At 52.4% G+C, this 27,877-nt stretch overlaps 1 protein-coding gene across 1 annotated transcript; it reads right to left on the reverse strand.

Moving 5' to 3' along the window:
- Nucleotides 1-283: 283 nt before the first annotated feature.
- LOC118002291 (cholesterol 24-hydroxylase) lies at nt 284-26,513 on the reverse strand. The gene is made up of 15 exons (XM_034992645.1): nt 26,281-26,513; nt 19,611-19,691; nt 19,015-19,096; nt 13,169-13,242; nt 12,618-12,704; nt 11,557-11,695; nt 10,705-10,815; nt 9,709-9,859; nt 9,436-9,498; nt 8,559-8,631; nt 5,991-6,075; nt 5,290-5,400; nt 2,094-2,182; nt 1,289-1,355; nt 284-1,110 (listed from the first exon to the last, which is right to left on the reverse strand). The coding sequence occupies exons 1-15, from the start codon at nt 26,400-26,402 to the stop codon at nt 943-945; spliced, it is 1,503 nt and encodes a 500-aa protein (XP_034848536.1). The 5' UTR covers nt 26,403-26,513; the 3' UTR covers nt 284-942.
- Nucleotides 26,514-27,877: the final 1,364 nt, after the last annotated feature.

Below are 27,877 nucleotides of genomic sequence, written 5' to 3' on the forward strand. Positions count from 1 at the left end.
GGCTCTAGGCTGTGTGAGGCCCTCTGGGGCATCAGCACCCTTGCTGGGAGTAGACTAGACCACACAGGCCCCAGGGCCCCGGGCCCTGTCACATCAAGCTCTTCAATCCCTGCCTGTAATCCCCACCTCACACCACACACAGGAACATGGTCTTGCATACAACACAGGGAATAGGCTTCTACTAACACAGAGCCCTCCTGGTAACCTGGGCAGTCTTCTCCCAAGATGTCTGGGCATCAGCAAGGGCAGCTTCCAGAGCTGCAGGAGCCCTTAGACTGGCCTCAACATCGCTCTCGTTTACCAGATGAGCAACTGAGGCCAGAGTACTCTGGCCTGGTCTGGCCATTCATTCATGCAGTCAACACATATTTATTGAGCATCGACTCTGTGCCAGGCCCAGGGGGGCTCAGAGACGAATCATACACAGACCTCGCCCATGAGGCGCTCACAGCCTGGCAGGGCAGTTGGTCACGTCAAAGGACACTCACAATACAGTGTGGTCAGTGTGGTGTTAGAGGTAGCACAGGTGACCAAGGGAGCACAGAGGAGGGGCCCCTGGCCCGGCCGGGGGTGGCAGGGAGGGCTTCCTGGAGGAGGTGACACCTGAAGAGGGTTTTAGGAAGTGAGCAAGAGTTAGGGCGTGTGGCAGAGGGAGTGGCCTATGCGAAGAGGTCCGGGGTAAGAGACGGCACGTCTGGGCGGCAGCTGGAAGTTAGGCAGGGGCCAGTCCAGGAAGGGCGTGGAGTTAGCAGTGGACAGGGAGCTCTGGGGGGGAAGGGGGAGGTGTGAAGCAGGTGGTGGTTGGCAGGGGGCCCACCGGGAGCCAGCGTGGAGGGTGCCCCTGAGGAAGGGGGCAGGGGAGCAGGGCGGGTGGCAGTGGGCTTGCAGAGGAGCGTGGGTGTGATGCCTTTGCCCGAGGAGTCCCATCCAGCCCAGGCCCGCTCAGCAGGGCGGCGGGGGTGCGGGCTGCCAGCCCCGGGGTAGCAGAGTACAAAGCACGGGGTCCAGCGGCTTGAGCGTGGCCTGCTCCTGCAGCCCGTAACGCTGCCCGGGCACCAGCCGGAACTCGAGCCTCTGCAGCAGCTTGGCCATGACCACCTTCACCTCCATCTGTGTGCGGAAGTGAGGAAGGGCAGGAGGCACGGGGCGTGAATGTGCAGCTGCCTGGCCCAGCCCCCAGCCCCCAGCCAGGGGTCCCAGAGCAGGGCTCCGAAATGCCTCCTGGCCCAGGACGACACACCACCCCTGAAGTCAGCTCCGGGCAGAAGCCCCAGCCGTGGCCTCCTACCTGAGCAAACTGCTGCCCGATGCAGGAGCGCGGTCCCAGAGAGAAGGGGAAGTAGGTGAACCTCGGCCTGCAGGGAGAGAGGAGTCAGGAGGTGGCAGTCCTGTCACAGCTCCACCCCAGCGGTGACAAACCCATCCCTCGCTGATGCGTGGCTGTGCACCAGGGCTGGGTCTTGCATACACTGAAAACATCAACAGCTGGCTCCGTCAGGCTCTGCATCAGCATTTTCTCATGTTATCCTCCTCTGGAGCCTTCCAGAAGGAGCTGTTCTTATCCCCAGTTCACAGAAGGAGGAACTAAGGAGCTCACGATCCTATGGCACTTCTATGTTCAGCTGGTCACATGTCCAGTTCTGGGCAGAGTCTGGATGCAGGTGGCCTGTCCCTGGAGCCAGCCACCAGCAACCCCCCTCACTGTACTTTCAGGCATTCACCCCCATAGCGAGCTGCAGACGGAGCCATCAGGATTCCCATTTCTCAGAGAGGACCATCAAAGCAGTGGGAGGTGTGGTCCCTGGCCCGAGTCACAGGGCTTCCCAGTACAAGGGACGGGTTCTGAGCACGGGTGCAGAAACCAGTCTGAGCTGGCTCAAGCCCCAGCTCTGCGGCTCCTGGCTTCATGCCCTTGGACAAGTTACCTAACCTCTCTGAGCTGTGATTTTGTCTCCATTAAAGGGGGCAGAGTGCGGATCACAACTCCCTCACAGTGATCTGGAAGGCTATGTGGGCTCAGGGCTCATAGGCAGTTCAGAGCAGAGATCACTGGACATCCTTCTCCCACATGCACAGCTTGAAGAGAGACTTACTTGGGTGCTTTGGGGCTGAAGCGATCGGGGTTGAAAGTCAGTGGGTCCTCAAAGTACGTGTCCATACGCCCCATGACGTAGGTGCTGAACTGCGGGGCAGAGGATCCACTTGTCTCCGGTTCCAAAGATGAGCCCCCTCACACCTCCCCGACCCGCTGCGGCCACCCAGTGGAGTGACCAGGAGCAGAGGAGGCCCACCCCCCACTCTACTCCACCCCCCCATCTGGGCCAGTATGGGACTCCACTGGCTCCTGGAAAGTGCCTAAGAGGAAGGAGGGGGACAGCCCAGTGTGCCAACAAGGGCATCTGGCTGCTGCATCATCCCATGCTTGGCCCCATGCAGTGGGGGGAATACAACTATCCCTATTTTACAGATGAGAAAACTGAGGCTCAGAGAGAGGTTCGTGACTTGCCTAAAGTCAGCCGGCAAGTAAGTGGCCAAACTGAGATTCAAACTCAGGTCTGCTTCGAGAGCATCTTTCTCAAGATCTCTGAGAGCTGTTATTTGGCACAAGGCTTGCCTCTGGGGTGTCGGGGGCTGCTGAAGAGGGGTGAGGCAGAGGAGCCCAGGGGCCCACTAGCCTTTCAATGCATGCCACGTCACCTCCCTACTGGGGTTAATGTTCCATGCCCCTGGCCTCCATGGGCCATACATGCCCCCCATAACTTGGGCCCTGGGTCCCAACCTCTGCCTCATTACTCTTGCACAAAAGAGCTCCCTGAGCCCCCTCTGCCCCTGGTTCTTTGTGCTGAGAGTCCAGGGCATGCAGGGTGAAGGGAGGGCCTGGAACGAGGCTCTGAAAAGTGGGTGGGAGCATAAGGTGGAGAGGTGTCTGAGACCAGCGAAGGGCACCTACGGTGTGCTAGGGAATTTTGCCAGACACGTGACTACATTATTCTTTGACTCTTCTCAGTAAACTGTGACTCAGGGATCAGGCATCATCATCCCCATCTTACAAGGAGGGCACTGAGGCCCAGAGATGACCCAGCCTGCCAGAGCGGGGCTGGCATTGGAACCGGGGTCTGCCCACTCACGGCCCACACAGCCGTACACCTGCCCAGCCAGACGTAAGGGCATTCTAAACCACCACCTCGGTCACTCAGACAGGTGGTACTGGTGCAGGGGTGTTAATAAGAAAAAAGGGAGCAGATAAACAGAATAAAGAACACACTCGGATATAAGCTGGAGAGGGTGTAGCAGAGTCCTGGGAAGCCCAGGTGGGGCAGGATGGGGGAGGGGGCTGCCTAATAGATAGAACCAGAAAGAAGCATGTCGCTTTCCTTTGTAAATAAAAACGGGTCATGCCATGGGCTGAACTGTGTCCCCCTAAAATTCTGATGTTAAAGTCCTAACCTCAGAATGTGACTGTATTCCAAGATAGTCTAATCAAGTTATAATGAGGTCATTAGGGTGGACCCTACTCCAGTCTGGCTCGTGTCCTTAGAAGAAGAGGAGATTAGGACAGACACACGCAGAAGAGGTCTTGGGAGGGCACGGCAGGAAGGTGGCATCTGCAAACCAAGGAGAGAGGCCTCAGGAGAACCCAACCCTGCCAGCACCTCGATCTTGGATCCCCAGCCTCTAGAACTGTAAGAAAGTACATTTCCACTGCTACGCGCCGCATCTGTGGTGCTTTGTTCTGACAGCCCCAGGAAACAAAACCAGATCCCCACCTTACACTATATGCAAAGTCAACTCCAGGTGGATACAAACTTAACTTGCGAAAGAAAAGTGTGAAATTGTTAGAAGACGATGTAAGCGACAATGCTGACCTCAGGATGGGGGCGGGGGGGTTCCCTAAGACAAGAGAAGGGACACGACAAACTTAAGAACTTCAGATCATTGAAAACGCTTTAACAAAGAGAATCCACAAACCTAAAGACGACATTTGCAACCCACATACCTGACAAAGGATTAACGTATGATTTTTTAAAGAAGTGCTGCAGAGCGATGAGACAGCCCAGAAGGAGAAAAGTAGCACAGGGCTGCGAGCCTCGCTAGGAAGTAACCAGGACAGTGCAAATCAAGACCACAGGGAAGTACCTTCCTTGCACTTGTTCGGTTGCAAAAACTAAGAAGCTGGGCCATACTAGGTGTTGGGGAGGATAAGGAACCCCGTTGGTGGGAGTCCGGGTTGGCACAGGTGCTCTGGAAAACATTTTGGTGCTAGTTTACCAAGCTGATCATTCAGCTATCCCACACCCCAGCCCTCCCGCCCCCGTCTGCACCGCCCACCGGTCATGCGGGCAGGAACAGTGGCAGCAGCGGGAAACGGGGCAACTCTCGGATGCCCACTGACCCAGAATTGAGAACGGGGCGGTGGTCTCCACATAGCAGAATATGATACAGCAGTGAACCGAGGGCCTCCAGTCACAAAGCAGTCCTGGGACATATCACCTCGTGGGCATACACACACACACACACACACGCATACACAAAAAGGCGAGGCAATGGCAAGCACAGAATTCAGGACAGTGATTGCTTCTGGAGGGAAGCTGGACAGTGACACATTTCTAGTTTGGGGGTGGGTTTCCAGGAGTCACTGTGCATGAAGGGATGCCCGATGGGGGAATAAATGAATGTATGTGTAAACAAAGAAACAAGTAGGGGCACCCGGGTGGTTCAGTCGGTTGAGAGTCCGAATCTTGATTTGGGCTCAGGTCATGATCTCAGGGTCGTGAGATCGAGCCCCGCTTGGGCTCTGTGCTCAGCATGGAGCCCGCTTAAGATTCTTCTCTCCCTCTGCCTCTCCCCCTCCCCACCCCTCTGCTCATGCTCTCGTGCTCTCTCTCTAAAAAAAAAAAAGAGAGAGAGAAAGAAAGAAACAAGTAAAGGAGAGGAGGGAGGGAAAGTCACCCTCCGTGGAAGAAGGGGCTGTGGAGGGGAGACAGAAGGAATTGGACAGCCTGGGGTCAGCTGTGAAACTGGGCACATCTTGTATCTGCCCCCGGCCAGGTATGTGACCTCAGGAAAGTGACCTAACCTCTCTGAGCCTCAGTGTCCTCAGATGTAAACAGGGTGCCTCCTTTCCAGAATCATCCACTGCAACCTTACACCAGTGTGAAAGGGAAGAAAGACCTCACAGTGTCATAGTGCAACTTGAATGAGAGACCCCAGTGGTGACAACAGGGCCACGGACGTCCCGACCTCAGAGCTTGGTCACCCTGGGGGCAGGCAGGGAGGGCCCCCACACACCAGGAGCGGGGTGTTTCCGGGCACTCTGACCCCGTCAATCAAGGTCTCCTCCTCCAGCAGGCGAAAGGTGCCCCATGCCGGCGGGTACAGCCTCAGCGACTCTTTGAGAACCTACAGAAGCCACACGGGGAGACAAAGAGAGAAGTCAGGAGATCCCCCCAGAACGTGCCAGTGGCGTGCCCCAGACCCAACTTTGCTCCCACATCCAGGACCAGGTCCCAGGCCCCCGCCAAGTTAGCCTCATCTTCTTGTCCAACCCCTCCTGTCACAGGAGAAACTGAGGCCCAAAATAAGGGGGTTGTGCAGAACCACCATGATGGAGCCCGGATCAGGACCCAGGCCTCCCTCTGAACCAGGGCACCACCTTCTCAGAGGAGCCCTCCCCCAGCTCAAGCCAGGCCTCCTGCTGTGCTTTGTTGGGACCAGAGGGGGTCGCTGAGTCTGGCCCCTGGTGGCCAGCTTAAGGCTCCTGGAAGTGCCCGGCCTCCCCCGGAAATGCAAACAGCGCCATTGGCCATTCGATCAAGGATCAAGGGCTGCTGGTCCGGGGAGTTGTTTTTTGTTTTTTTTTTTAATATCCTGGGACATTCTCACGTGCAGTGAAGTTAGAGAACACCCGTACGAAAGAGTTCAGGGGGGCGGCAAGCCTGGCTTGATGAACCACCCACAAGCGCCCAGAAGCTTCTCTCCCGCCCCCACACCTGGGACAGGTACTGCAGTCTCCCCAGGTCGTCACAGTCCAGGTGCCTCTTAGAACCGATGACCTCGTCCACCTCCACCTGCAGCCTGTCAGGGCAGACAAAGACAAGCTCGTCCCCAAGGACAGGTCGCCCCCTACTAGTTTTAGGAAGGAGGGATGGAGGGGAGCGTGGAGAGCCGCCTGGGGCACCCCATCGGTCGCACGCACGCACGCATGGCCCGCCCCATTGTTGAAGACATCCAGGAACCCACGTTGCAACCGAGATGCCCGAGCGGTTGGCAATTATGTTCCGGGGCCTTACAATATTCCCCCTCCGTGCTTGCTGCTTGGAACCAGCTGCAGAAAATAAATGCACCACCGAACAAGCTCTCTGCGCCGAGCAGCCTGGCTCAGCCTGGCTCAGCCTGGCTCACAGCAGCCCACAGCGGGAAACAACGAGCAGCGCACGGATGCCGGCTGAGTAAGCCTTAAGACGGGCACCGTTAGAAGAATATGCAGCACCGAAAGTGGATTTGGACCACGTCACACACACGAGGAACGTCACACCAAGCGTTAGCAAGGCTGTGGAGCAAGCGGAACCCTTGTGCATTGTCCGAGGGAATGGAACCTGGTGCGGGTGTGTATGGAAAATGGGATGGCGGTGCCTCAAAACGTGAAATGTAGAATTACCATATGCTCCAGCAATTCCACTCTGGGTGTGTGCGCCCCCACATTGAAAGTAGGGTCCAGTAGATACCTGTACACCCAAGTTCATAGCAGCATTATTCACAGTAGCCGAAGGCCAGAAGCAACCCCGGTGTCCATCACCACATGAATAGATTAACAAAATGTGGTCTCTCCATGGGGCGCTTGGGTGGCTCAGTGGTCTAAGCATCTGCCTTCAGCTCAGGTCTTGATCCTGGGGTCCTGGGATCGAGCCCCATGTCAGGCTCCCTGCTCAGTGAGCAGTCTGCTTCTCCCTCTCTCTCTGCCTCTCCCCCTGCTCCTTCTCTCTCTCTCATTCACTCTCACTCTCAAATAAATAAATAAAATCTTAAAAAAATACGTGGCCTAACCATATGATGGAATATTATTCAGTCTTAAAAAGGAGGGAAGTCTTGACACCTGCTAAAACATGGATGGAACTTAAAGACATTATACTAAGTGAGATAAGCCAGACAAAAAGGTCAATTACTGTGTGATTCCTATATGAGGTCCCTAGAGGAGTTAAATTCATAAAGACAGAGAGTAGAATGGGGGCTCTGAGGGGGGCCCAGGGGCTGAGGCGGTTGGGAAGCTAGTGTTTACTGGGGACAATGTCCGTTGCAATGATGAGAAAGTTCTGGAAATGGTGGTGGTTGCACAGCCATGGGAATGTGCTTAATGCCACTGAACTATGCCCTTAAAAATGGTTAAAATGGCAAATTTTAGGGGCACCTGGGTGGCTCAGTCGTTAAGTGTCTGCCTTTGGCTCAGGTCATGATCCCAGGGTCCTGGGATCGAGCCCCGCATTGGGCTCCCTGCTCCACGGGAAGCCTCTTTCTCCCTCTCCCACTCCCCCTGCTTGGGTTCCCTCTCTCGCTGTGTCTCTTTCTGTCAAATAAATAAAACCTTAAAAAAAAAAAGGCAAATTTTATGCATGTATGTGTGTGTGTATATATCCACAATATTAAAAAGTGGATTTGGAAGAAGAGTTTACAATAAATAATGTGGGGCAATGTGATAAAACACACGGTGAAATTCAGTAGTTAATCGTGAACTGCCTCGAGGGGTGGGGCACCATGGGTGGAATTATTATTATTATTAATTACTATTATTATTATAACTTTTCTCCCTTTTCCAAATTTTTATAAAGAGCATATTAGTATTATAGATGTATTTAAAACCCCAACCAACCATCTTATACTCGCAAGCGATCATTCACGTCTGCCCGTGGACGCTGCTGATTAACAACTGTAATCAAGGCTTTCCCCGCCTCTGGGGCTCCCGCCCCCACGCCTGTCGGGGTTTTCAGAGTGCTTTCACATTGGCGCAGTCAGTCTGTGCAATGGTCATCGAGGGAACCTGTTTCTATTTAAGGAAACCAATGGCCCAGCTCAAACACCATCTCCTGGGTACCCTCCTTTGTCTCGCCGGCTGAGGATAAGCCCTTCCTCAATGCTGAGCTGGAGTTCTGTTCAATTCTCAGTGCCAGCCCCTGGCCAGGCACTGAGCACAGCATGGGGAGGGAAAGAGCCATGGTCCCTGCTTTTTTGGAGCTTCTAGTTTCATGACTGAAACAGACTCAAAGCAAACCAGCCCTGGAGAAAAAGGCATTCATGAGCTGGGAAGAGCCTAGGAGGGGAAAACACAGAATAGCTACTTTAGGAGTGTGAGAAGGCTTCTACAGGGTTGGACAAGGAGTTCTCCAAGAGAAAAGCAGGGAGAGGAGCTTCCAGAAGAGGGACTGGCATGTGCAAAGGCCCTGGGGTGAAGAGAAGCAGGACACACTGGAGGAGGCTCAGCCGTGGGAGGTGCAAGACATCAGACAATCCCTTCACCAGTTTCAAGGGGAGCCACTACCCCCCCACCAAGTCTCCCCATTCTGTACCTTGCCAAGATCTCAGGTTGGCGGGACAGCTCCATCACCGTGAATGCCAAATGATTGGCAGAGGTCTCATGGCCTGCGGGAAAGGAGAGCAGCAGTTCTACATGGGGCTACCAGGCTGCTGCTGGTCTGCCCCAGCTGCCTCCGAGACCCTGAGCCCATGGTGGCAGTTCAGGTCCTCACTTCTGCCCCCTGCAACTGAGCTGGGTGTCCAGATAGGAAGGAGATAGGCTGCCCACCCACAGATCCCCTGTGCCAGCCAATGTAGTCCAATAAATGGCATTTGTCCCCATGCATCTGGTTTTTACACCCTAAAAGCTCCTCCTGGGGTGTCTGGGTGGCTTAGTTGGTTAAGCGTCTGCCTTCAGCTTGGGTCATGATCCTAGGGTCCTGGGATCAAGCCCCGAGCTGGGCTCCCTGCTCAGTGGGGAGTCTGCTTCTTCCTCTCCCTCTGCTGCTCCCCCCTGCTTGTGCTCTCTCTCAAATAAAGAAGTAAAATCTTAAAAAAAAAATTTGATGAGCAAAGGAATGAAGTTGCCTGGCACGTCTTTTTGTGCTGGTCTAATGAAGGTCTCCTCATAAATGCTGAGGGGGTAGGGCCTTGAGTTCACATGGCCAAGCTCTCCTGAGCCCAAAAAGGCAGCTTCACGCCCCCTCACAGTGGCCAGCTCCATCACCAGGTCAGCGGCCACCGAGAAGACCTCCCAGACCTCCCCGAGCACAGGGAGGCCTTCTGCTCCCCTATCCCAGCCCCTCACTTCTGCAGCAGAACTCTGCGCAGACAACCCGAAAAATCGCCCAGAGTCAGGTCTGAGGGGATGCCTGGTTCCCACCATTTCTGCAAAGCCTTGAGCCCTTGGCCACCCCTGGAGCTACAAACCAGCAATGAAGAAGGTGACGAAGTTGTCCAGCAGGATCTCATCGTCCTGGGCCCCCTCTTCAGCTGAAAGACAAGGAGGGTCTCAGGGCCCAGCAGCAGACGCCTGCTATACTTGTACCCCTTGTTCCCTTGCCCCGCGGCCCAGCGATGAAGCAAATGACCTTCTCCCCGGAAGCCAGATAGAGACACCCGGAGTCAAGTGTGATCAGCCACCATGACAGGGGGCACCCCTGCCGCCCGGCCCTCCCAAGGCCCACATGGGAGCCCTCGAACCTTTGAGGATCTGTGTAAGGATGTCGGCAGGGACGTCCTCCCCCCTCTTCAGGGCCTCCCGGCGGCGCTGGACCCAGTCCTTGCCAACCTGGCGCAGAAAGCGGATGCTCTCCCGGATCTCTTGGACCTGCTTCCACTTCCCTGGCATAAACTGAATAAGAACTCCCGCTCAGGACACCAACCAAGCACACAGGTCAACCTCTCCCTCTCCCCCAGCTCTGAAATGACTTTAGAAACCCACAGCAGCACAGGCAAGCTGGGAGGTGGGAAGACTGCGAGAAAATTCTAGAAATATCTAGAAAAGATAAAGCAGCCAAGGAGATTTGACCAACATGGCAGGCTGAGCCCAAGCATTGGCTTCCCTTTCCTGTACCAAATCCCTAGATGTGATGGGAAAGGTGCCTAGAAAATTAGACGGGGTCCCTGAAGGATGGAGGTGGCTAGGACTGAAAGGAAGGAGGAAACCACAGCCAGAGGGGAGGGAGGTAGAATCAACTGCAGAAAAGACGGGGTGGCATCAGGGGATCCCAAGCTCAGAGGCTGAAGTCCCAGGGAACAGGAAGAGGCCCTGGGCATCTGAGGATCAATTCAAGTACCACCTCTCTCCCTTCTTCCTCCTTCATGCCTGGAACAAGGAGGTGATAGCTGGAGCTGCAGCAGCGATCTTATAACAATGAGGTGATATGCTGGAGACAGCAGAACAGAAAGACAAAAAAATTCCAGGAACATCTGACATTGTGGCCCTAGCACAGCCCTCCTAGATTGCCAGCTTCTGGATGATTTTACATGAGAGGAAGATTAACTCCTAATTTACTTAAACCACTTTGATTTTGATTCTCTACGTTAGGTGATGTATGCAAATCCTAACTGATTCAGAAGTCGCTTCAGTCATAACCAGAGCTCAAAACCCATTCTGAAAAAAGGTCACTGGAGGAGGTGCTCCAGCAAATTAGGACAACGCCAGCTCTGGTCACCGGAGGGGTGTGGGGGCAGTACCTTCGCCAGAGTGTTGCGCGATGCAGTAATCCCCTCCAGGATGAGTTTCACCTTCCGGGACAGAGGCTTCTGGGCACCCAGCAGCATGCCTGTTTCCATCCCAAAAGCTGCCTGGGGGAGAGAGAAGGGCGAGGTCTTCCCTGGGGCAATGGGAAGACTTGAAGACCCAGGGCAGAACCTGGCGCTGCTCAGCTAGAGACCCAGGCCCTGGGCTAAGAGCTTACATGCATTGCGTCATGGAACTCCTTACAATGACCCACGATGATTCCAACCTCGTGGGACATGGTGAGGACTACGTAGCACGTAGTAGCGACTCCACAAACCTTGGCTTCCTTCCTTGACAAGATGCATTTCCCCAGAAATGCAGCCTTCCTTGGTGTCCCTTCTATACCCAGCCTCCCACTGAATTACTGGGTGACAATGACCCTTCACTGTGTCTGCACTCCAGCCGCCTGAACTGACCTTACCCAGGTGCGGGGGATATTGCGCCACTGGTCAGCCTGCCAGGGTGCAGAGCCAAGCCAGACCCAGGGCAGGTGCTGAGGGGAGGTAGGTTTTGGGCTGGGAGGCAAGGAGACCTGAGATCCAGTCCAGCTTCTGCCACTGACCAGACACAGGCCAGTCCCCACACCTCTCACGGTCCATTCCCAGAGAATGAGTTAGTAGCTGTCATCTCGTACAAGTTTCTGTTGAATATTCAAGGAGATATGAAGTTCCCCATGCAGAGAAGGGGTTGATGTGTGGAGGACGAGGAGGAGGGTGGAGGAACGCAAGGAAAGGGAAGAGGGAGAGAAGAGCAGCCCTCTGACCCATGTCAGACCCCGCTCCCATGGCCCACCAGCCTCCCATCACCTTGGCCAGGATGTCCATGGTGGTGCAGGTCAGCATGTCCTGCATGGACACCGGGGTCTGCCCATCTGCCTTGGCCTCCAGAATCTCCACCAGCTGCTCGGCTTTCTCGTTGAACGTTTCCATCAAGCTGACCAAGGAGCTGGGGAAACAGCATCCGTTGGAAGAGCCAAGAAATTGGAAAAAATTCAAATGTCTATCAACCGATGAATGGATAAGCAAAATGTGGTATGTCTAATACAATGGAATTTCATTTGATAATTAAAAAAGGAAATTCTGAAACATGCTTTGGCATGGATGAACCTCAAAAACCTTATGCTAAGTGAAAGAAGCCAGGCACAAAAAGAAATGTTGTATGGGGGCGCCTGGGTGGCTCAGTTGGTTAAGCGACTGCCTTCGGCTCAGGTCATGATCCTGGAGTCCCTGGATCGAGTCCCGCATTGGGCTCCCTGCTCAGCGGGGGGTCTGCTTCTCCCTCTGCCCTCTTCCCTCTCGTGCTCTCTGTCTCTCATTCTCTCTCTCTCAAATAAATAAATAAAATCTTAAAAAAAAAAAAAAAGAAATGTTGTATGATTCCATTTATAAGAAATGTCTGGAATATGAAAATCCAGAGACAGAAAGTAGATTAATGGTTGCCAGGTGCTGAGGCCACTGAGGGGAAACAGGGAGTGCCTGCTTTTTGGGGTGATGAAAGTATTCTAAAATGGATTGTGGTTATAGTTGTACAATCTTGTGAATATACTAAAACCCATTCAATTGTAAGTGATGAATTGTATGGTATGGAAACCATACCTCAATAAAAGTTATTTAAAACATAAAATGTAACCAAAAGCGAAAACTATAATAAGGAAAATGAAAAGCCCAGAGGAGGAGTGATGAGGGGAGACCCCCACCCCCATTCATCACTGTCACTCAGCCCTTGATGTTCAGCCCCGTGTCCCTGGCAGCCTGCCTTGCTGTCTCTGACTGCTAATGCCCTCACCTCTCACCCTTCAGCTGGGGTGAGGCCCCCTCCCGTGAAACTCAGCCCCCTTCCCAAGGCCCGCCATCTTGGACACACTCACCTGCGGCTGAAGGCCAGGTCCATGATCCTGCGCTGTTTATGCCAGCGCTCATAGTCACATTCGGACACCAAGCCTTGGCCAAACAGTCTGCGGGAGACAAATGTCTGATGTGAGCAACAGGGAGGGAAGGGGGACTGATGGCTTGATGGGGACAGGGTCACCTTTTGGGATGGTGGAAATGTTCTGGAACTACACAGTGGTGATGGTTATACCATATTGTGAATGGACAAAATGTCACTGAGCTGTAACTCCAACATGGTTAAAATGAGGACTTTTGTGAATTTTACCATGATAAAAAATAAATAAGAAATGGGGTGATCATGTCCCCCACCCTTGCAACCCCTCCCCCTCCCCCTGCTATCCAGAGGGGAAAGAGGAGAAGGACGGTGACAATGACAATAGCAGTGGCCACCACTTATGGGGCACCTGTCGTGTGCCTGATAGCCTGGGCCCGGGCCTCCACGCTATGCCCAGTGCCCCGGGCCCCGCAGCCCTCTGCCTGCTGCCAGAGGCTTTCCCGGCCTCTACCCCAGCCCCTCCTCATGCCTTACCTCTCACCAAACACAGTCTGGATTGCGTGGTACATCTTGGAGTCCTTGTTGTACTTGGTGGACATCAGGAACTTCTAAACATCCCCAAAAAGCCAACATGAGCTTGTGCACCCGTGAGAGGCTGCAAAGGACTCAGCAGTTTTCTGGACTCTTGTGAAACAATGCCCCGACAGTCACCATTAACTGAGTCCCAGCTGTGGCGTGAGTACTTCACCCAGCACAATCTCACCTAACCCTCCAGAAACCCTGTCTTCAAGCAACAGCATCTTGTTTGGGGATGAGGAAAGCAGGGCACAGAGGGGCACAGTGATATCCTGTGGCCACACAGCTGGAGTGGGGCGGTGGGGGATCCTCACTTCAATGCCCACGCACGGACCTCACAGCACACCCACCACCTTCCAAAGCAGCAAGAACGAGGAAAGGCAGGTGCTGCTCTGAAACCAGAGTGGGGAAGAGGAGAAGCCCAGAGGGAGGGCTTCTGGGACACAGGAGAGACACTCGGCACAGATTCAGTATTGTTAGTGCCAACCCAGGCATGGAAGTCAAGGAAGGCTTCCTGGAGGAAGGATCAACTTGCCTCACCACAAGATGGATGGTAGCAATAATAACATTAGCTGACAGCTCTTGAGCCAGTATAGCCAAGGGGTTAACAGCTCAGGCTGTGGAGTCAGCGGGCTTGATCCAGGCTCAGCATCTTCGCTCCACCACTTGCTAACTTTATGACCACAGGCAAGTTACTCATCTCCTCTGCCTTCAGCTTCCTCATCTCACATGATGGGGATAAGAACAGTGCCTGCCTGGGAAGGTTGCTGTGAAGAGTAAATTTGTTCTACGTGAAGAGTCTGAGAACACTGAGACACAGCAGGTGCTCCGTGAATGTCAGGTGCACATCCGCATCCTATAGCTCACTTAGAGCCCAGTCAGCCATAAGCTGGGGGTACTATTTTTATACTCATCTTACATATGATGAAGAAACTGAGATTTAAAATGCCCAAGGTCACACACACAGTGAATGATGGACATAGGATTTGAATCCAGGCAATTTGCCGTGGGACAGAGGAAAGGGAGGGCTGTGATCCAGGCAGGAGAAGCCCAGGCCACATGCTGCCTTCAGGCAGAGTGAGAAGTGGGGAGGGGCAGCAAGGGGGCTGGATCCCAGAGGTCTGCCTTATAGTACAGTGAGCTTTACCCTGTGGGCACTGGGAAGCAGCAAGACGATATCTCTACTGTACATTAATCCAGGGGCTGCTGGGATCTGGGAACTGAGCCTGGGGCTCTAATATCAATTTTTCAGCTGAAAGGAAACCCACAAAATGGCTGACTTCAGATCATGAGCCATATCCTAAGAACCCACCCCCACCCACTGTCATTTATAAACCAACTTCCCACTACCCACTACCTGTCCCTATGACAATAAAGGCCCACCTCCCAGGTCCCTCTCAAACATCCCTAAATAGTCCAAGGTCTGTGCCAACCCTCCCAACCTAAACCCAGGAGTACCCACACTGAGGCACAACAGCCTCAACTTAGGCTCCAATCAGGTGTCCCCATAGTCGGGGGTCCCCATGCCTGCTGTCCCTGGGAATGGGGATCCTTTGAAGGCCCAGTGACCTAGGTTCTGGGGACACGAGGGGTGCATGGGGCACCCTCAGCACCTTCGCTGCCTTCTCTGGTTGTCCACACTGACAGCACTCCTCTGCGCATTAAGGGATAACTGCTGGGGACTTGCCCTCTTGCCATAAGCAATAAAAAAAAAAAAAAAAGGCAAAATGCATGAAATGTCTGTTTTCAGACACTAGACAACAGGAAGTGCTGGATTGTGAATCCTAAGAGAAGGAAAAGAAAAAAAAAAGATGTGAGCCCTACGACCTAAGATTACTCCAGCTTTTTACAATTTCAGGATAAAGGCACTAGAAGATAAAACTCAAGTACATCCCAGTAGGCTTTCCAAGTTGATGAGACAGAAATCAGAGTCCAGACAGGCCAGAGGAGGCTAGAATTTGTAAGGCAGAGAACCTGAGGGGAGGGAGCTATGCATTGACAGAGCTCCTGTGCAGAAATCTGCATAGGGATCCCCTGCATCTTTGGATGAATACCAACCTGTGCATGCGTACAGTGAACACAAGACCGAGTTAAAAACTTCTAGGAAAAGGAGAATCACTGAGTAACTACAGGCTGAACAATTCTCAGAGCTTACGCAGGCCAAGAACTGTTCAAATTCCCACTGGCCCGAGTTAAATCTCAAACATAAGGGCTTTATGTAGTCCCCAGAAGAGTCACTCCTTAGTACTGGGGCTAAACTAGCTCTAGAGTACAAGTTGACCCAAGACCAACCCTATAAAAGCCTTAGAGCAAACCTGGAAAGGATCAAACTGATCCACAGGCAACTTTACCGTCTTCCAGAATGAATTCCAGCACCCTTTAAAGGAATGAAACAAAAGTGAGCATTCAACAATGCAGAACTCACAATGCCCAGGATCCAACATGCAATCACTAGACATGCCAAAGAGCAGAAAAAGCTACCTATAACCAGGCCCAGAAATAACAGAGAGGATGGAGTTTGCAGACAGGAACTTTAACACATTTATTACAAATATTGCAAATATGCTCAAGGAACCCACGTATCCAAGAAGTTCAAAGACTCCTACAGAGCATTAACAAAAAGAAAAGTACACCAAGGCAGATCATAATCAAATTTCTGACAACAGTGATAAAGAGAAAATCTTGAAAGTAGACAGAGATGAAGTAGTATATTATTTGAAGATAGACTGATATAAGGTAAAGATTATACTATAAATCCTAGGACAAGCACTAAGAGAGAAAGAAAGAGAGCCAATAAGCAAATGGTGGAGATAAAATGGAATACTAAAACATACTCCATCCAAAAGAAGGCAGGAAAGGAGGAGAGGGGGACAAACAACAGATAGGACAGAGAGCAAAGAACAGAGAGATTTAAACCTCACATCAATAATTACATTAAATATAAATAACCTAAGTCCTTCAATTAAAAGGCAGAGATTGCCAGACTGTAAAACAGCAACACCCAACTATATGTTATCTATACAAAACCCACTTTAAATATAAAAACCCAAATGGGTTAAAAGTAAAAGGATGGCAAAAGATATACCATTCAACACTAAGCAGAAGACAGCTGGAGTCGCTACATTAATACTAGACAAAATGTCCTTCAAGAAATGGAATATTACCAAGGATAAAGGGGGACATTTCTAAAGATAAAGGGGTCAATTCATCACAAAGACATATCAATCCTAAATGTGTGCACGCCTAATAATAGAACTTCAAAATATACGAATCAAAATTGATAGAAACAAAAGCAGAAATAGAAAAACCCATGATTGGGGTGCCTGGGTGGCTCAGTCATTAAGCGTCTGCCTTCAGCTCAGGTCATGATCCCAGGGTCCTGGGATCAAGTCCCGCATCGGGCTCCCTGCTCAGCGGGAGCCCTGTTTCTCCCTCTCCCACTCCCCCTGCTTGTGTTCCCTCTCTTGCTCTCTCTCTCTGTCAAATAAATAAATAAATAAAATCTCTAAAAAAAAAAAAAAGAAAGAAAAACCCATGACTGTGGTCAGAGTTTGACATTCCTCTCCAAGTAATTGCTAGAACAACTATACAGAAAATTAGATGAGGACTTAGAAGATTCGGCTAACACTATCAACCAACTCCTAACTGACATTTCTAAAACATTCCATTCAACAATCACCGAATACACATTCTTTTTAAGTGCTCATAAACATTCACCAAGGTAGACCATATGGTAGGTCATAAAACAAGCTTCAATTTGTTTAGGTGGATTGAAATCATGCAGAGTATTTTCTCTGACCTCACGGAATTAAACTAGAAATCAATAATAAAAGATATTTGGAAATACCATAATATTTAGAAATTGAATAACTTACATGTAAATAATCCATGAATCAAAGAGGAAATCACAAGGGAAGTTAGAAACTGTTTTGAACCAAATGAAAATAAAAACCAAACGCACATATTGAAATGTATGTTACATCTGTGCTATATATGAGATATGTGGAGATGTACAGAGATATCTGGAGATATAGGAGATATATGGAGATATATGGCTGTAAGTGCTTATATTAGAAAAGAAGCAAGTATAAAATCAAGTCTCTAAACTCCCACCTTAAAAAATTTGCACAAGAACGAATTAAATCCAAAGTGAGTAGAGAAGGAAATAATAAAGAGCAGAAATCAAGAAAATAGAAAATGGACAAACAATGGAGAAATTCATAAAACCAAAAGCTGGTTCTTTGAAAAGATACATAAAATTGATGAACATTTTGCTAGCCTGACTAAGAAAATAAGAGAAAACCTAAATTACTGTTTGCAGGAATGAAAGAAGGGATATCATCACAGAGCCAGTAGACATGAAAAAGTTAATCAATAAATATTACGGACAACTCTATACCAATAATTTTAACAATTAGACAAAATGGACAAATGCCTTGAAAGACAAGAATTACCAAACCCTAGAAAAAAAGAAAGTTGGAATGGTCATAAATCAATTAAAGAAAGTGAGTAATTGAAACAAAACAAAAAGCACTTCCTTCAAAAAAAAATGCCAGGCTCAGATGGCTTCACTGGTGAGTCCCACCAAACATTCAAGGAAGAAGTAACACTACCCCATACAAACTCTCTCAGAAAACAGAGGAGACGGGACCTTTCCTGACTCATCCTACAAGGTCTATTAAACTGATCCCCACACCAGACAAAGGCGTTATAAGAAAATAATAAATATAGAAACAAAAATTCTTAGCAGAAGATGAGCAAATTGTATCATGACCAGGAATGCAAGGTTGGTTTTAACACTTGAATATTATCAACCAATGCAATTCATCGTATTAACATATATGGCTTAACTTTTCTCATTGAGCGTCATGAAGTTCTTCATATATGGTTTTTGGCAGCATGCTTTAAAAATCTTAAACTGTGTCTACATTTGAAATTAAATTTAAAAAATTATTTTTAGCACCTTCTTAGAGACACCTGGTTGTTCAGCCTTTTCCCCTGATATGGACCCTAAGTTGCATTTTCTCCTTCTCACGCCAAGAATCACCCTGCACATCTGCTGAGTTCCCACTGTGAGAACAGAAGCACCATCATTCATTGAGCAATTGCTGTGTGCCAGGCTAGGTGGTTCACACATGTTATTTCAGCTTCATGCTGACAACCATCTGTCACAGAGGCATCATCCCTATTTTATAGATGAGGAAACAGAGGCCCAGAGTGATGGCAGAGCCACCAGACTTGAGCCCTGTTCAGCCAACTCCAAGGTAAATGATCGGATGGCCATTCTTAGTACCCACATGGCAGGTGCCATCCTGTACCTAGTATGGACTGATTGGAGCTCCCTGTCTGTTTCCTCATCTCTGACATGGGGGCTGATGAGAGTCTCTACCCCTGTGCGGATTAAATGGGTTAATAATCGTGAAGTACATAAAGAAGTGCATGTTTAAGTATCTTTTGCCCCTTTGTTTGTAAATAAATATTTGTTTATATAAATATTTGTGAGATAAATCAATTGATCTTTGTTCTCATGATGGCCCGGGGACAGAGGGGTTATGATCCCACCTTGAAGATGAAGGAACCAAGGCTGAGAGGTGAGTGAGCTAAATGTGTGTGCGCCGCCTGGGCCACACTCCCAAATGGTGGGTGGTCAGAGAGAAAGATGCCATTCGTTTCTGGATCCCTGGGAAACCAGCCCAAATGCTGGTGCCTCCGGGACATTTCTCCTACAGTCCCTTCGGCTGAGTTTCATGCCCCCAGCTAGAGAAGGGAAAGTCCCTCCCCTCGGAATCCACTCTGCTTCCTACCTTGACCGATTCAGGGCTCGTGACAATGACAGAGGTTTTATGGAAGACGTTGACCCGCACGACGGGGCCATACTTCTTAGCCCTGGAAACCAAAATGACCCAAAATGAGGCTGTCAGCTTCGGGAGACGTGAATATCACCATCACCACCCAGCAGGAGGATCAGGGTGTCCCACCCCAGGACTCAGTGCTGAGTCACACCCCCCACTGGGGCTCAGTTTCCACATCCATGAAATACGGTTGCTACCCTCCTTTTCTGGGAATCAAGCCAGATGGTGTCTTTGAAAATGCTTTGGCAAGTGTAAAACACCGCATACACTGACGGTTAACCGAGTCACACCCCACACTGAGCTTACAGATGAAGAAACTGAGGCTCAGGGTTCCTGATGGCTAGTCTCAGGTCACACAGCTGGAGAAAGGCAGAACTTGTCTCTGAGCCAGTCTCTTCTGCCTCTCCACTCAGAGGAGGAACTTTGGGGGTGGCAGTGACCTGGCCGGGGAGGGGGTAGTGTGCGTGTGCTGGCCTGGGACGTGGGGGGGGGTGCCCTACGAGGGACCTGAGCCGGAGTAAGGGCAACAAATGACAACTAGGACCCACCAATCCAAAAACACATCTTGGAGCACGCGGCCACCAACCTCATCCTTTTTCCAAAAGTAGGGGAGGTGTCCTAGAAGGAAACTAGAAGAAACGGGAAACATTTAAGATCACCAGAAGTCACCATTAAAGAGCGCCCCCTTCCCCACAGGACCCCGTGAGGTTGGCGTTATTAGGCCCACTTTGCAGATGGGAAGACTGAGGCACGAGTAGGTATGGCGCTGGCTCAGGGGCAGCCCGCGGTAAGAAAGCGGGCAGGACGCAAAGCCAGGTCTGGCCAGCTCCAGAAGTCTCCATAGAGGGGAGATGGAGAAGGATGAGACCACTGCCCTGGTGCAGAGGCTGGGGGCTGGCACATGGAAGGTGAACAGTAATATTGTGTGCAATTACCTTGGAACATCCACCGAACACTGGCTACATGCTGGGCACCATTCTACGCCTCATTCCATCTGACCTCCCCCACCGCCTGGAGGTAGGTATGTTGTTAACCTGTCTTATAGGTGGGGCAGCAGAGGCCAGAGAGATGGTCATCTGCCCACCACTGCACGGCTGGGACCAGGTCACCCCAAAGTCCTTCTCACGAGGGGACTGTTTTGTGATGCTAAGTCTGTGTAAGTTAAGTGTGTGTAAGTGTGTGTGTGTAAGTCTGGTGTGATCATCAGAATGTGAACAAGTCTGTCTGGCGTCACGTTGTGGCACGTTTTAAGGTATGTCCTATCCCCTGCATGACTTATTTCAGACAAGCTCACTGACTACACCATCTAGAATGGGTGACAAAACTGCAGGTGGGGTTTTCTGGTCAGAGAACTCCAGGAGGGAGATAGAGAGCAAATAAACAAATAGGTAAGTAAATATTAAGTCGGAGAGCGATGGGAGAAAAAGCAGAGGGGTAGGTAATCAGAGGTGGGGATAGGAGGGGGGTTGCCATTTTCTACAGGCAGGTCAGGAAATGTCCCTCTAAGAAGTTAACATGTGAGCTGCCGTAAGTGAAGGACTTGGCTGCCCAGGTATCTGGGGGAAGAGCATTCCCGGCAAAGGGAATAGCAGGTGCAAAGGTCCCGAGGTAGGAATGTGCTTGGTAAGTTCAAGGAACAGGGAGCAGGTGTTGAGGCCGGAGTAGAGTGTTTGAGGGAGATGTGGTACAGGATAGGTTCCCCGAGGTAGGGGGTAGATCACCAATAGCCTTGTGGACTATTGTCAAAACGTCTGCTTTGACCCTGAAATGGGGGACACTGGAGGGTTTTGAGCAGAGCAGAGACAGGGTCTGATGGGTTTTCAATGGCTTGCTCTCACAGCTGCTGTGCTGAGAATAAATGGGATGGGTGGGGGGCAGGAATGGAGGCAGGGGCACCAGCGAGGGGCTGTGAAAGGGGTTAAGGCTCAGACCAGTGCAGTCAAGAAGCCCGGTTTCTAGTGTACATTGCAGGAGGAGCCAAGCGGACTTGCTGGGTGTGTCGGTGTGAGAGTGGTGTCCAAGGCTGACTCAAGTCTCCTGGGCTGCGTGTTGGAAGGATGAATGGGGCTGCCATTTACTAAGGTGAGGAGGACTGAGAAGGAGCTGGTGGGGGACAGCAGACCCCACCTCTGCCCTTGTCCACGCAGGCAGTATTTGAGGGGCAGCACGGAGGCTCTGCCTGGGGTTCCTGGCTCTGCCTGCAGGAAGGGTGGGCCAGAAGTTCCAGCTCAACACCCCCAGAGCAGCCTCCACCAATGACCCTGCGCCCTCCACCTGGGTGGGGGTCAGCTCTCGGAGCTCCCTGGGAGGTTGCACCTCAGTTGTTCCCAGAGGTAACTTGCTTTATTGGCTTTCTGACCTCCTCTCTCTATCCAGTCCCCAACTCCCCCCAGGGATCACCCCCCATAAACCACTTATATTTCCATTCTTGTCTCAGGATCAGCCTCTGCGGACCGACCAGAGACAAGTGGATTGATTTAGGAATTTGGCTTTGAACCTGTCGGGCTTGCAGAGGAAAGCTACTAAGGGAAGCAGGGGAGTACACACTTGAAGTCAGGCTAGAGATGTGAATGTGACAGTCCTCAGCAGAGAGGCAGTACTTACAGACCACAAGGGGTGAGTGTAGACAGAGAAGAGACCCAGGGACTGAGCCAGGAGGTCAGGCAGCAAAGGGACCACCAGCCAGGGAGACTGAGCAGGAGAGGCTGGGGAGGCCGGAGGTGAGCAGTGGGGAGTGGAGTGGGACGCCTGCAGCGAGAGCAGGACAGGGGAGGGACAGGCACTCCTCCAGGCTGCCCTGGGGCCAGGCAAGACCGGGACTGAAGCACTCTGGTGCATGGGGCTGCAGGGAGGTCACTGGGACCTTGGCCAAAGCAGGGTGGGTGGAGAGGTGGGTGACAGAGCCCGATGGGGTGATGGGCCCAAGAGAGGAGGGGAAGGAGGAATGGGGGCCCAAAGATAGGCAGGCTTCTCAGGGGGCTGCTGAGGGGGTGCAGAGCCAGGGGGCGGCAGTTGGAGGGAATGGGAAGGGAAGAGACGGGTGTTTTTTGTTTTTTGGTTTTTTTTACAATGTGTTATATAAAAATGGGAATGATGCAGGAGACAAGGAAAACTGATGGCAGAGGAGGGGGGCGCACTGCTGGGGCCAGAGCTGCTGAACTAAGGGGACGGCTCTCCTTGGCCGCAAGCACTGCGGTCCCAGTGCAGGGAAGGGGGCAGCTGTGGCCCTACAGCCCTGGAAGGAAGTTCTCCCAGGCTGTGCCATTTACTCTGGGAAGTAGGAGGCAAGAATAAAGGCTGAGAGTGGGGATGGAGGGGGAGGTGGCAGGGACTGAAGAGAAGCAAGAACACTTGGGGAGTGGGCGGGCAAACGCAAGAGGAAGTGCAGTGTGGCCGCCGGGCAGCCGAAGCCCACTCGGGGTGAGCGGCCTTGAACTTACACTGCTCCACCTGCAGAAAGATGGACCGTGGACATCACACATGACTGGCTGTATTTCCAGAATAATCTAGTATCCGTGGTGACTCCCCATTGCCGCACGTTTTGGGAGAATGTTCTGTTTTGAATCACCTGAGTGAGAACACAGTCTAGACCCTCCTCACCCTCCCAGGCCTGTCTGAGAGCCCCCACCATAAACACTGGGGCCCGCTACTATTTGGGGAAGAACGTGAGTGACACTTCAAGAAAGCCCAGGGGACAGAGTGGCGCGCGGTCCCCACGGCCAGGCAGGAAAAGGAACTAAAACCCATTCCTTCCAGTTCCTGCAGGGGGCGCTGGGGAGGCAAAGGCAGCGCGGGAAGACCAGGTGTCAGAAGTGAACAGGTAAGGGATGGTAGAATTCCCAGACCGTAGACTACTGGGACTGGGCTGGGGGGCTGACAGAAACAAGCCCCTGTTGGCAGACTGGATATGGCGGAGCAGCCCAGGGAGAGAGAGGAGGGTGAAAATCCCCCTCCCCTGCCCGGTCCGTAGTACGAGCCGTTTCCTATAACACTGTGGTTGGCACAGTGGCAATCCAAGGTTTCTTGAGGGCAGAGAAAGTCTTGGATGGTAAAGAAGGTGAGGTCATCTGGAGAGCCCACTGTGAGCAGCCACAGGGAGGAAGGGAGCCCACACGACGGCTGAGGTGTGGGTCGCTGCCAGGAATGAGGGTAAGGGGTCATGACTGTGCCTCGTGCCAGTGGAATGGGGTGGTGAGTGCTCAGCTGGGTACCCAAAGTCCTTTGGATGCGCCACCCAACGAACCCAGGAAGGGGTCGCCACCATCGCCAGGAGCCAATGGGCAATTTGTTGAACAGACCCCACCTCGGGCAACCTGGCAAGTAGGAATGAGCGGAGGGAGCCCAGGCCACCCAGGAGCCCACTTGAGAAACTTATTCCAAAATAAATAAAAACTGGAAGAGAGAGACTTTTTTGTTGTCAAGTTTACATTCATCCCACGCTACCAGGAGAGTGGGGGCTGATGAGGAAGCTGAGAGCAGTGAGAGAAAAATGAAGAAACCACAAGTGTTTGTGTGGGATCCAAACGTGGGGTCTGAGTTTTCAGCTGCTACATGGATGGTTGCAGTAGGATGTTGTTTGTGGGGAACTCCAGGAGGACATCCTGGAGGAGAGGGCATCCTGGTGACTCCTCATGAATAAGGAGGAGGATGGGTGGGGGCAGGGGGAGCACAGCAGCTGCCCCTTGTAAGGCAGAGGGATCCTTGCCTGAAAGTTGGCAAAGCCTGGAAGCACCAAGGGGCAAATGTTACTACTAGAGATTCGGTATGTACACTTCTTTGCCAACCATGGTGTTGCCAATCATGGTTTGAGGATCCAGGCTTTGAATACCAAAGCATCTGATCTGTGCTAGAAGAGGTTCCAGAACTTTCATTTAGTGCAGTTTTATATGTGACCACCAAACAACTGTTAATCCCAAATCTTTCTGCATATGCATCGTTCAGTTCACCTCCTTAGAATAAAGAGCCCAACTATAATTATATTTAATTATATAATTAAGTATTATATAATTAACCTCCTCCCACTCCTCCACCCACCCACATGCACCTGTAGGTCACACGTAGATTCTGCAGTGTAGGATTTGGGGGAGAATGCAGGCATAAAAGGAAAGAAATACAGACACATACTACTACATGATAAACCTGGAAAACATGATGCTCAGTGAAAGAAGCCAGCCACAAAAGGCCACATATTGTATGATTCCATTTATATGTAATGTGCAAAACTGACAAATCTAGAGACAGAAAACAGATTAGTGGTTGCCTAGGGCTGGGGGGGGGGTGAGGAATAGGGGGAGATGAGGAGTGACAACTAATGGGTACTGGGTTTCTATTTGGAGTGATGGAAATGTTCTGGAACCAGCAGTTAAGATTGAACAACTCTGTCACTATACTAAAAAGCACTGATTGTACACTTTAAAAGGGTAAATTTTATGGCATAATTTTATTTTTAAAATGCAACTTTAAAAAAAGAGATGGGCGAGGGGCAGAAAGGGGCTTGATTTAAGGTCTGCCTTCTCAAGACAAAGAGACTAGACCAGGTCTGCAGTGCTTGATGCACGTGGGTTTACAAGAAGACCAAGTCATGATGAGACCCAGCAGAATGAGCACAAAGCTCATTCAACCCCAAGCTGTTGATGGCTGATTTGAAAAGTTGGAAGGGTGACAGTGTACCTAACAGAGCTGGTAGGTGATTTCCACCATCCACTTTGAATCACTGTTTATCGAGTGTCTACTATGCACGTGCCAGATGTCAGGGACATAGCAGTGAACAAGACAGACACAGGCCTATGGGAAAGACAGACACTTAACAAGAGGTTGCACAAATAATTACCCAACTCTTACAATGATACAGAGTTTACAAAATGAACATGATATATTCGGGCATGGAAGCAGGTGGGACCTCCCTGAGGAGTTAGCATTGAATCCAAGCCTGGAAGGTGAGGGGAAGAACCATCTAGGTGGTGTGGAAGACAGGGCTGCTAAGCATGGGAAAAGGAAGACCCCAAGGTGGGCTAGGGCACCTGGGAAGACAGGGAGCCAGCAGGGAGAACAATTGCCTCCCTGCGTCAACAGCCACAGAGATCTTTCCCAAATCCACCAAACAGGGATTCAGGCTTCCAATGCCAGGTCATCTGGTTTGGGCTGGAGGTGGGCACCTTCCAGAATGTTCATGTCCTGAGATTTTAAAAAGTGTGTCTAATACCATTGTTTATTCATTCATTCAACAAATATTTATTGAGCATCTGTAATGTGCCAGGTGCTGGGGATACACGAGGGAACACACAGCATCCCTGCCCTCCCGGGGCTCACATTCTAAAGGGGGGAGACAGACACAGTCAACAGGTGAACAGACAGTCAACAAGTGAACAGAAGGTAACTTCAGGGGTGATGGCCCCTTAGGAGTTGGGGGCTATGTGGGCTTTACAGAGGGTAGATGGGGAACAGCAAGACCCTGGAGCTGCAGGAGGGGGGTTGCAGAAAGACGGGGCGCAGCAGTGAGCAAGCAAGGGGGGGGATGAGAACAGTACAAAGTGGTTTCTGAGAGCTCAGCACGGGCCTTGCTGGCCACAGAGTGGACTCAATCTAGAATTAGATTTCCTTCTAAAGTGATGGAAAGCTTTTAGAGCAGAGAAATGACACATTTGATTTAGCTTCAGAAAGGTAAGCTTCTGGTGTGTGGGGAGGTAAGTTGGGTGGGGGTGGGGGGCAAGGATGGAACGGAAGTACTAAGGAGAAGACAAAAAGGATATACCAGGACAGAAATACAAAGGGGAATGTGACCAAAGTAGAGTGTGTTGCAATCCGGGTGGGGTGACCCCGTTCCGAGTCTCAAAGTTAAGAGTGCCCACTTTAGAGCCAAGGCTGACCCGGGCTTAAATCTAGGCTTACCAACTGTGTGACCTTGGGCAGGTGACTTTGCCTCTGCGCGCCTCAGTCTCCTCGTCTGAACGATGGGGTAACAATAGCGCCTACCTAACAGGGTTGTCGCTGCCATCACGTTTGTGGGGCCCAGCAGAGCGCGGTGGGCGCCGAGCAGCTGCTGCGGCTGTGAGTAATTTGTTACTAAGAATAGTTAGCGCCCCTCTCCCGGCCGCCCTCTCCAAGCGGCCACGCGCAACGGCGAGGCTGGACCCCCCGCCCCGGCGCCGGCTTGGACGCGGTCCCCCGGCCCCCCGTTCGAGCGCCCCATCCAGGCCCCCGCCCCCACCCCCCGCTCACCTGGGCCGCGGCGGCCCGGGGATGTGCTCGTAGCGGCTGCGAGCGCGGTGCACGAAGGTGCAGCAGAGGCCGAAGGCGACCAGGACGGCGCTGCCGAGCAGCAGCAGCAGCCCGGGGCTCATGGCTCCCGGGCAGGCTAGGTAGGCCAGGGTCGGGGCCGGGCACCGAGGGGGCGGGAGGCCGCGAGCCGACTCAGCTGTCAGCGCCGCGCGCCGCCTCGGCCCCAGGCCCGGCGCGACCCAGCACCGCCCACTCCCGCCCGGCTCCGCCCCCGCCGGTTCGACCCCTCCCCGGGCGCTCCGTCCCCGCCAACCACGTCTCCGCCTCCGGTCCCTGCTCTCGGGGCCCGCCCCCGCCCCGCCCCAAGCCCCGCCCCGACCTCCACACGGCTCAGGCTCAGGCCCCGCCCAGAGCATGGGATTTCCGCCAGTCACAACGCCGCTTCTGACTCAGAACGCCCCCATGCTCCGCCCCCTCCCCGCCTCCCCAGGCCCCGCCCCCAGCCCCTCAAGCTGTAGCCCAACAGCAGCCCCGCCCAGAACGCGTTGTCCTTGGCAACCCCGATTCCTCCGCGCTTCCTGCCGGCTGCTTCCGCTCCCCTGCGCGCCTTCAAAGAACGCCGTTCTCCGCGCGCGGACCTAGGCCCCTTCCCTTCTCTCTAAAATCTTCCTGGGAACCCCATCCCAGCCTCCAGAAGCCCGTCCGACTCCGACTGTTCCCATGCCTCTCTCTGGAGCCCCCAACCCCCAAAGCTGGTTCCCCCTGCCTGGCCGGTCCCCGCCGAGCGCCGATGGTCGCGCCGCGGGGCCCACGGGCCGGGTGGCGAGGACCCCGGGGACACAGGGAGGCTGTGTCTGCGAATGAAGAGAGCACGGCTGGACCAGAATCGTCCCTCCTCGCGCCTCGGCGCCTCCAGAGCCTCCCAGACGCAGGAAAAGTCGGGTCGGAGGCGTTGACCCAGGTCAAAAGGAGCCGGAGTTGGGGGGCGTGCAAGTCTGGGCGCGCAAGGTCGCCCTCCACAGAAGGCGACAAACGTGCCCGCGGTGGCCGAAGAGTATTTGTGAAGTAATAGCTGAGACTTCCTCCCGTTTATGTAACGCCCTTCTCCTCACCCGCTCGGGCGTGACAGACGATACCCAGCTCCGCACTTTTAGTTCTCATTCCTACACTGGGGGGGGGCACCCCGAGTGGGAGCAGTGGATGGGGAGGGCCGGGTGTGCACGTTCCTAGTCCCAGTAAAACTCCAACGGGCTGCGGGAGGCGCCCAGAGATAGATGCTGCTGGGTTCCTGAGAAGGGGACATGCCCCTGCCCCATTCGTGGGCCAGTCCCGGAGAGGTTTGGGGTGGTGGGAAACTGAGGTCTGTGTACCTATTTCCCAGGTGCAGCCAGGGACAGTCCCCAGCAGGGACATGACTGTGAGGGGTGTGTGGGCCTCAGGGTGACGGAGAGGGCCACTCTTTAAGAACTGGACCCGGAAGAGACAGGATTTCTGCCCCCGACCACCGCAGCCTGGGTGTCCATCCCGGCGCGGGGAGCTGGACGCATCTACCGCTGGGGCTGGGAGACGTTGGCTTGCCGGGGCGCCCCCATGTGGC

The sequence above is a fragment of the Mirounga leonina genome, unplaced genomic scaffold (genome assembly GCF_011800145.1).
Source record: "Mirounga leonina isolate KUSES-001 unplaced genomic scaffold, KU_Mleo_1.0 Mir_82, whole genome shotgun sequence".
NCBI classification, from domain to species: Eukaryota; Metazoa; Chordata; class Mammalia; order Carnivora; family Phocidae; genus Mirounga; species Mirounga leonina.

What these genes read in the sequence shown, in the direction of transcription:
- LOC118002291 (XM_034992645.1), bottom strand. Translation starts at nt 26,402, where the DNA reads ATGAGCCCCGGGCTGCTGCTGCTGCTCGGCAGCGCCGTCCTGGTCGCC. An exon ending in CCCGGGCCGCCGCGGCCCAG is followed by an intron (nt 19,692 to 26,280) that starts GTGAGCGGGGGG and finishes CGTTTCTTCTAG; the next exon opens with TTTCCTTCTAGGACACCTCC. An exon ending in CGTCACCTTCTTCATTGCTG is followed by an intron (nt 8,632 to 9,435) that starts GTTTGTAGCTCC and finishes CCTTTCCCGCAG; the next exon opens with GCCATGAGACCTCTGCCAAT.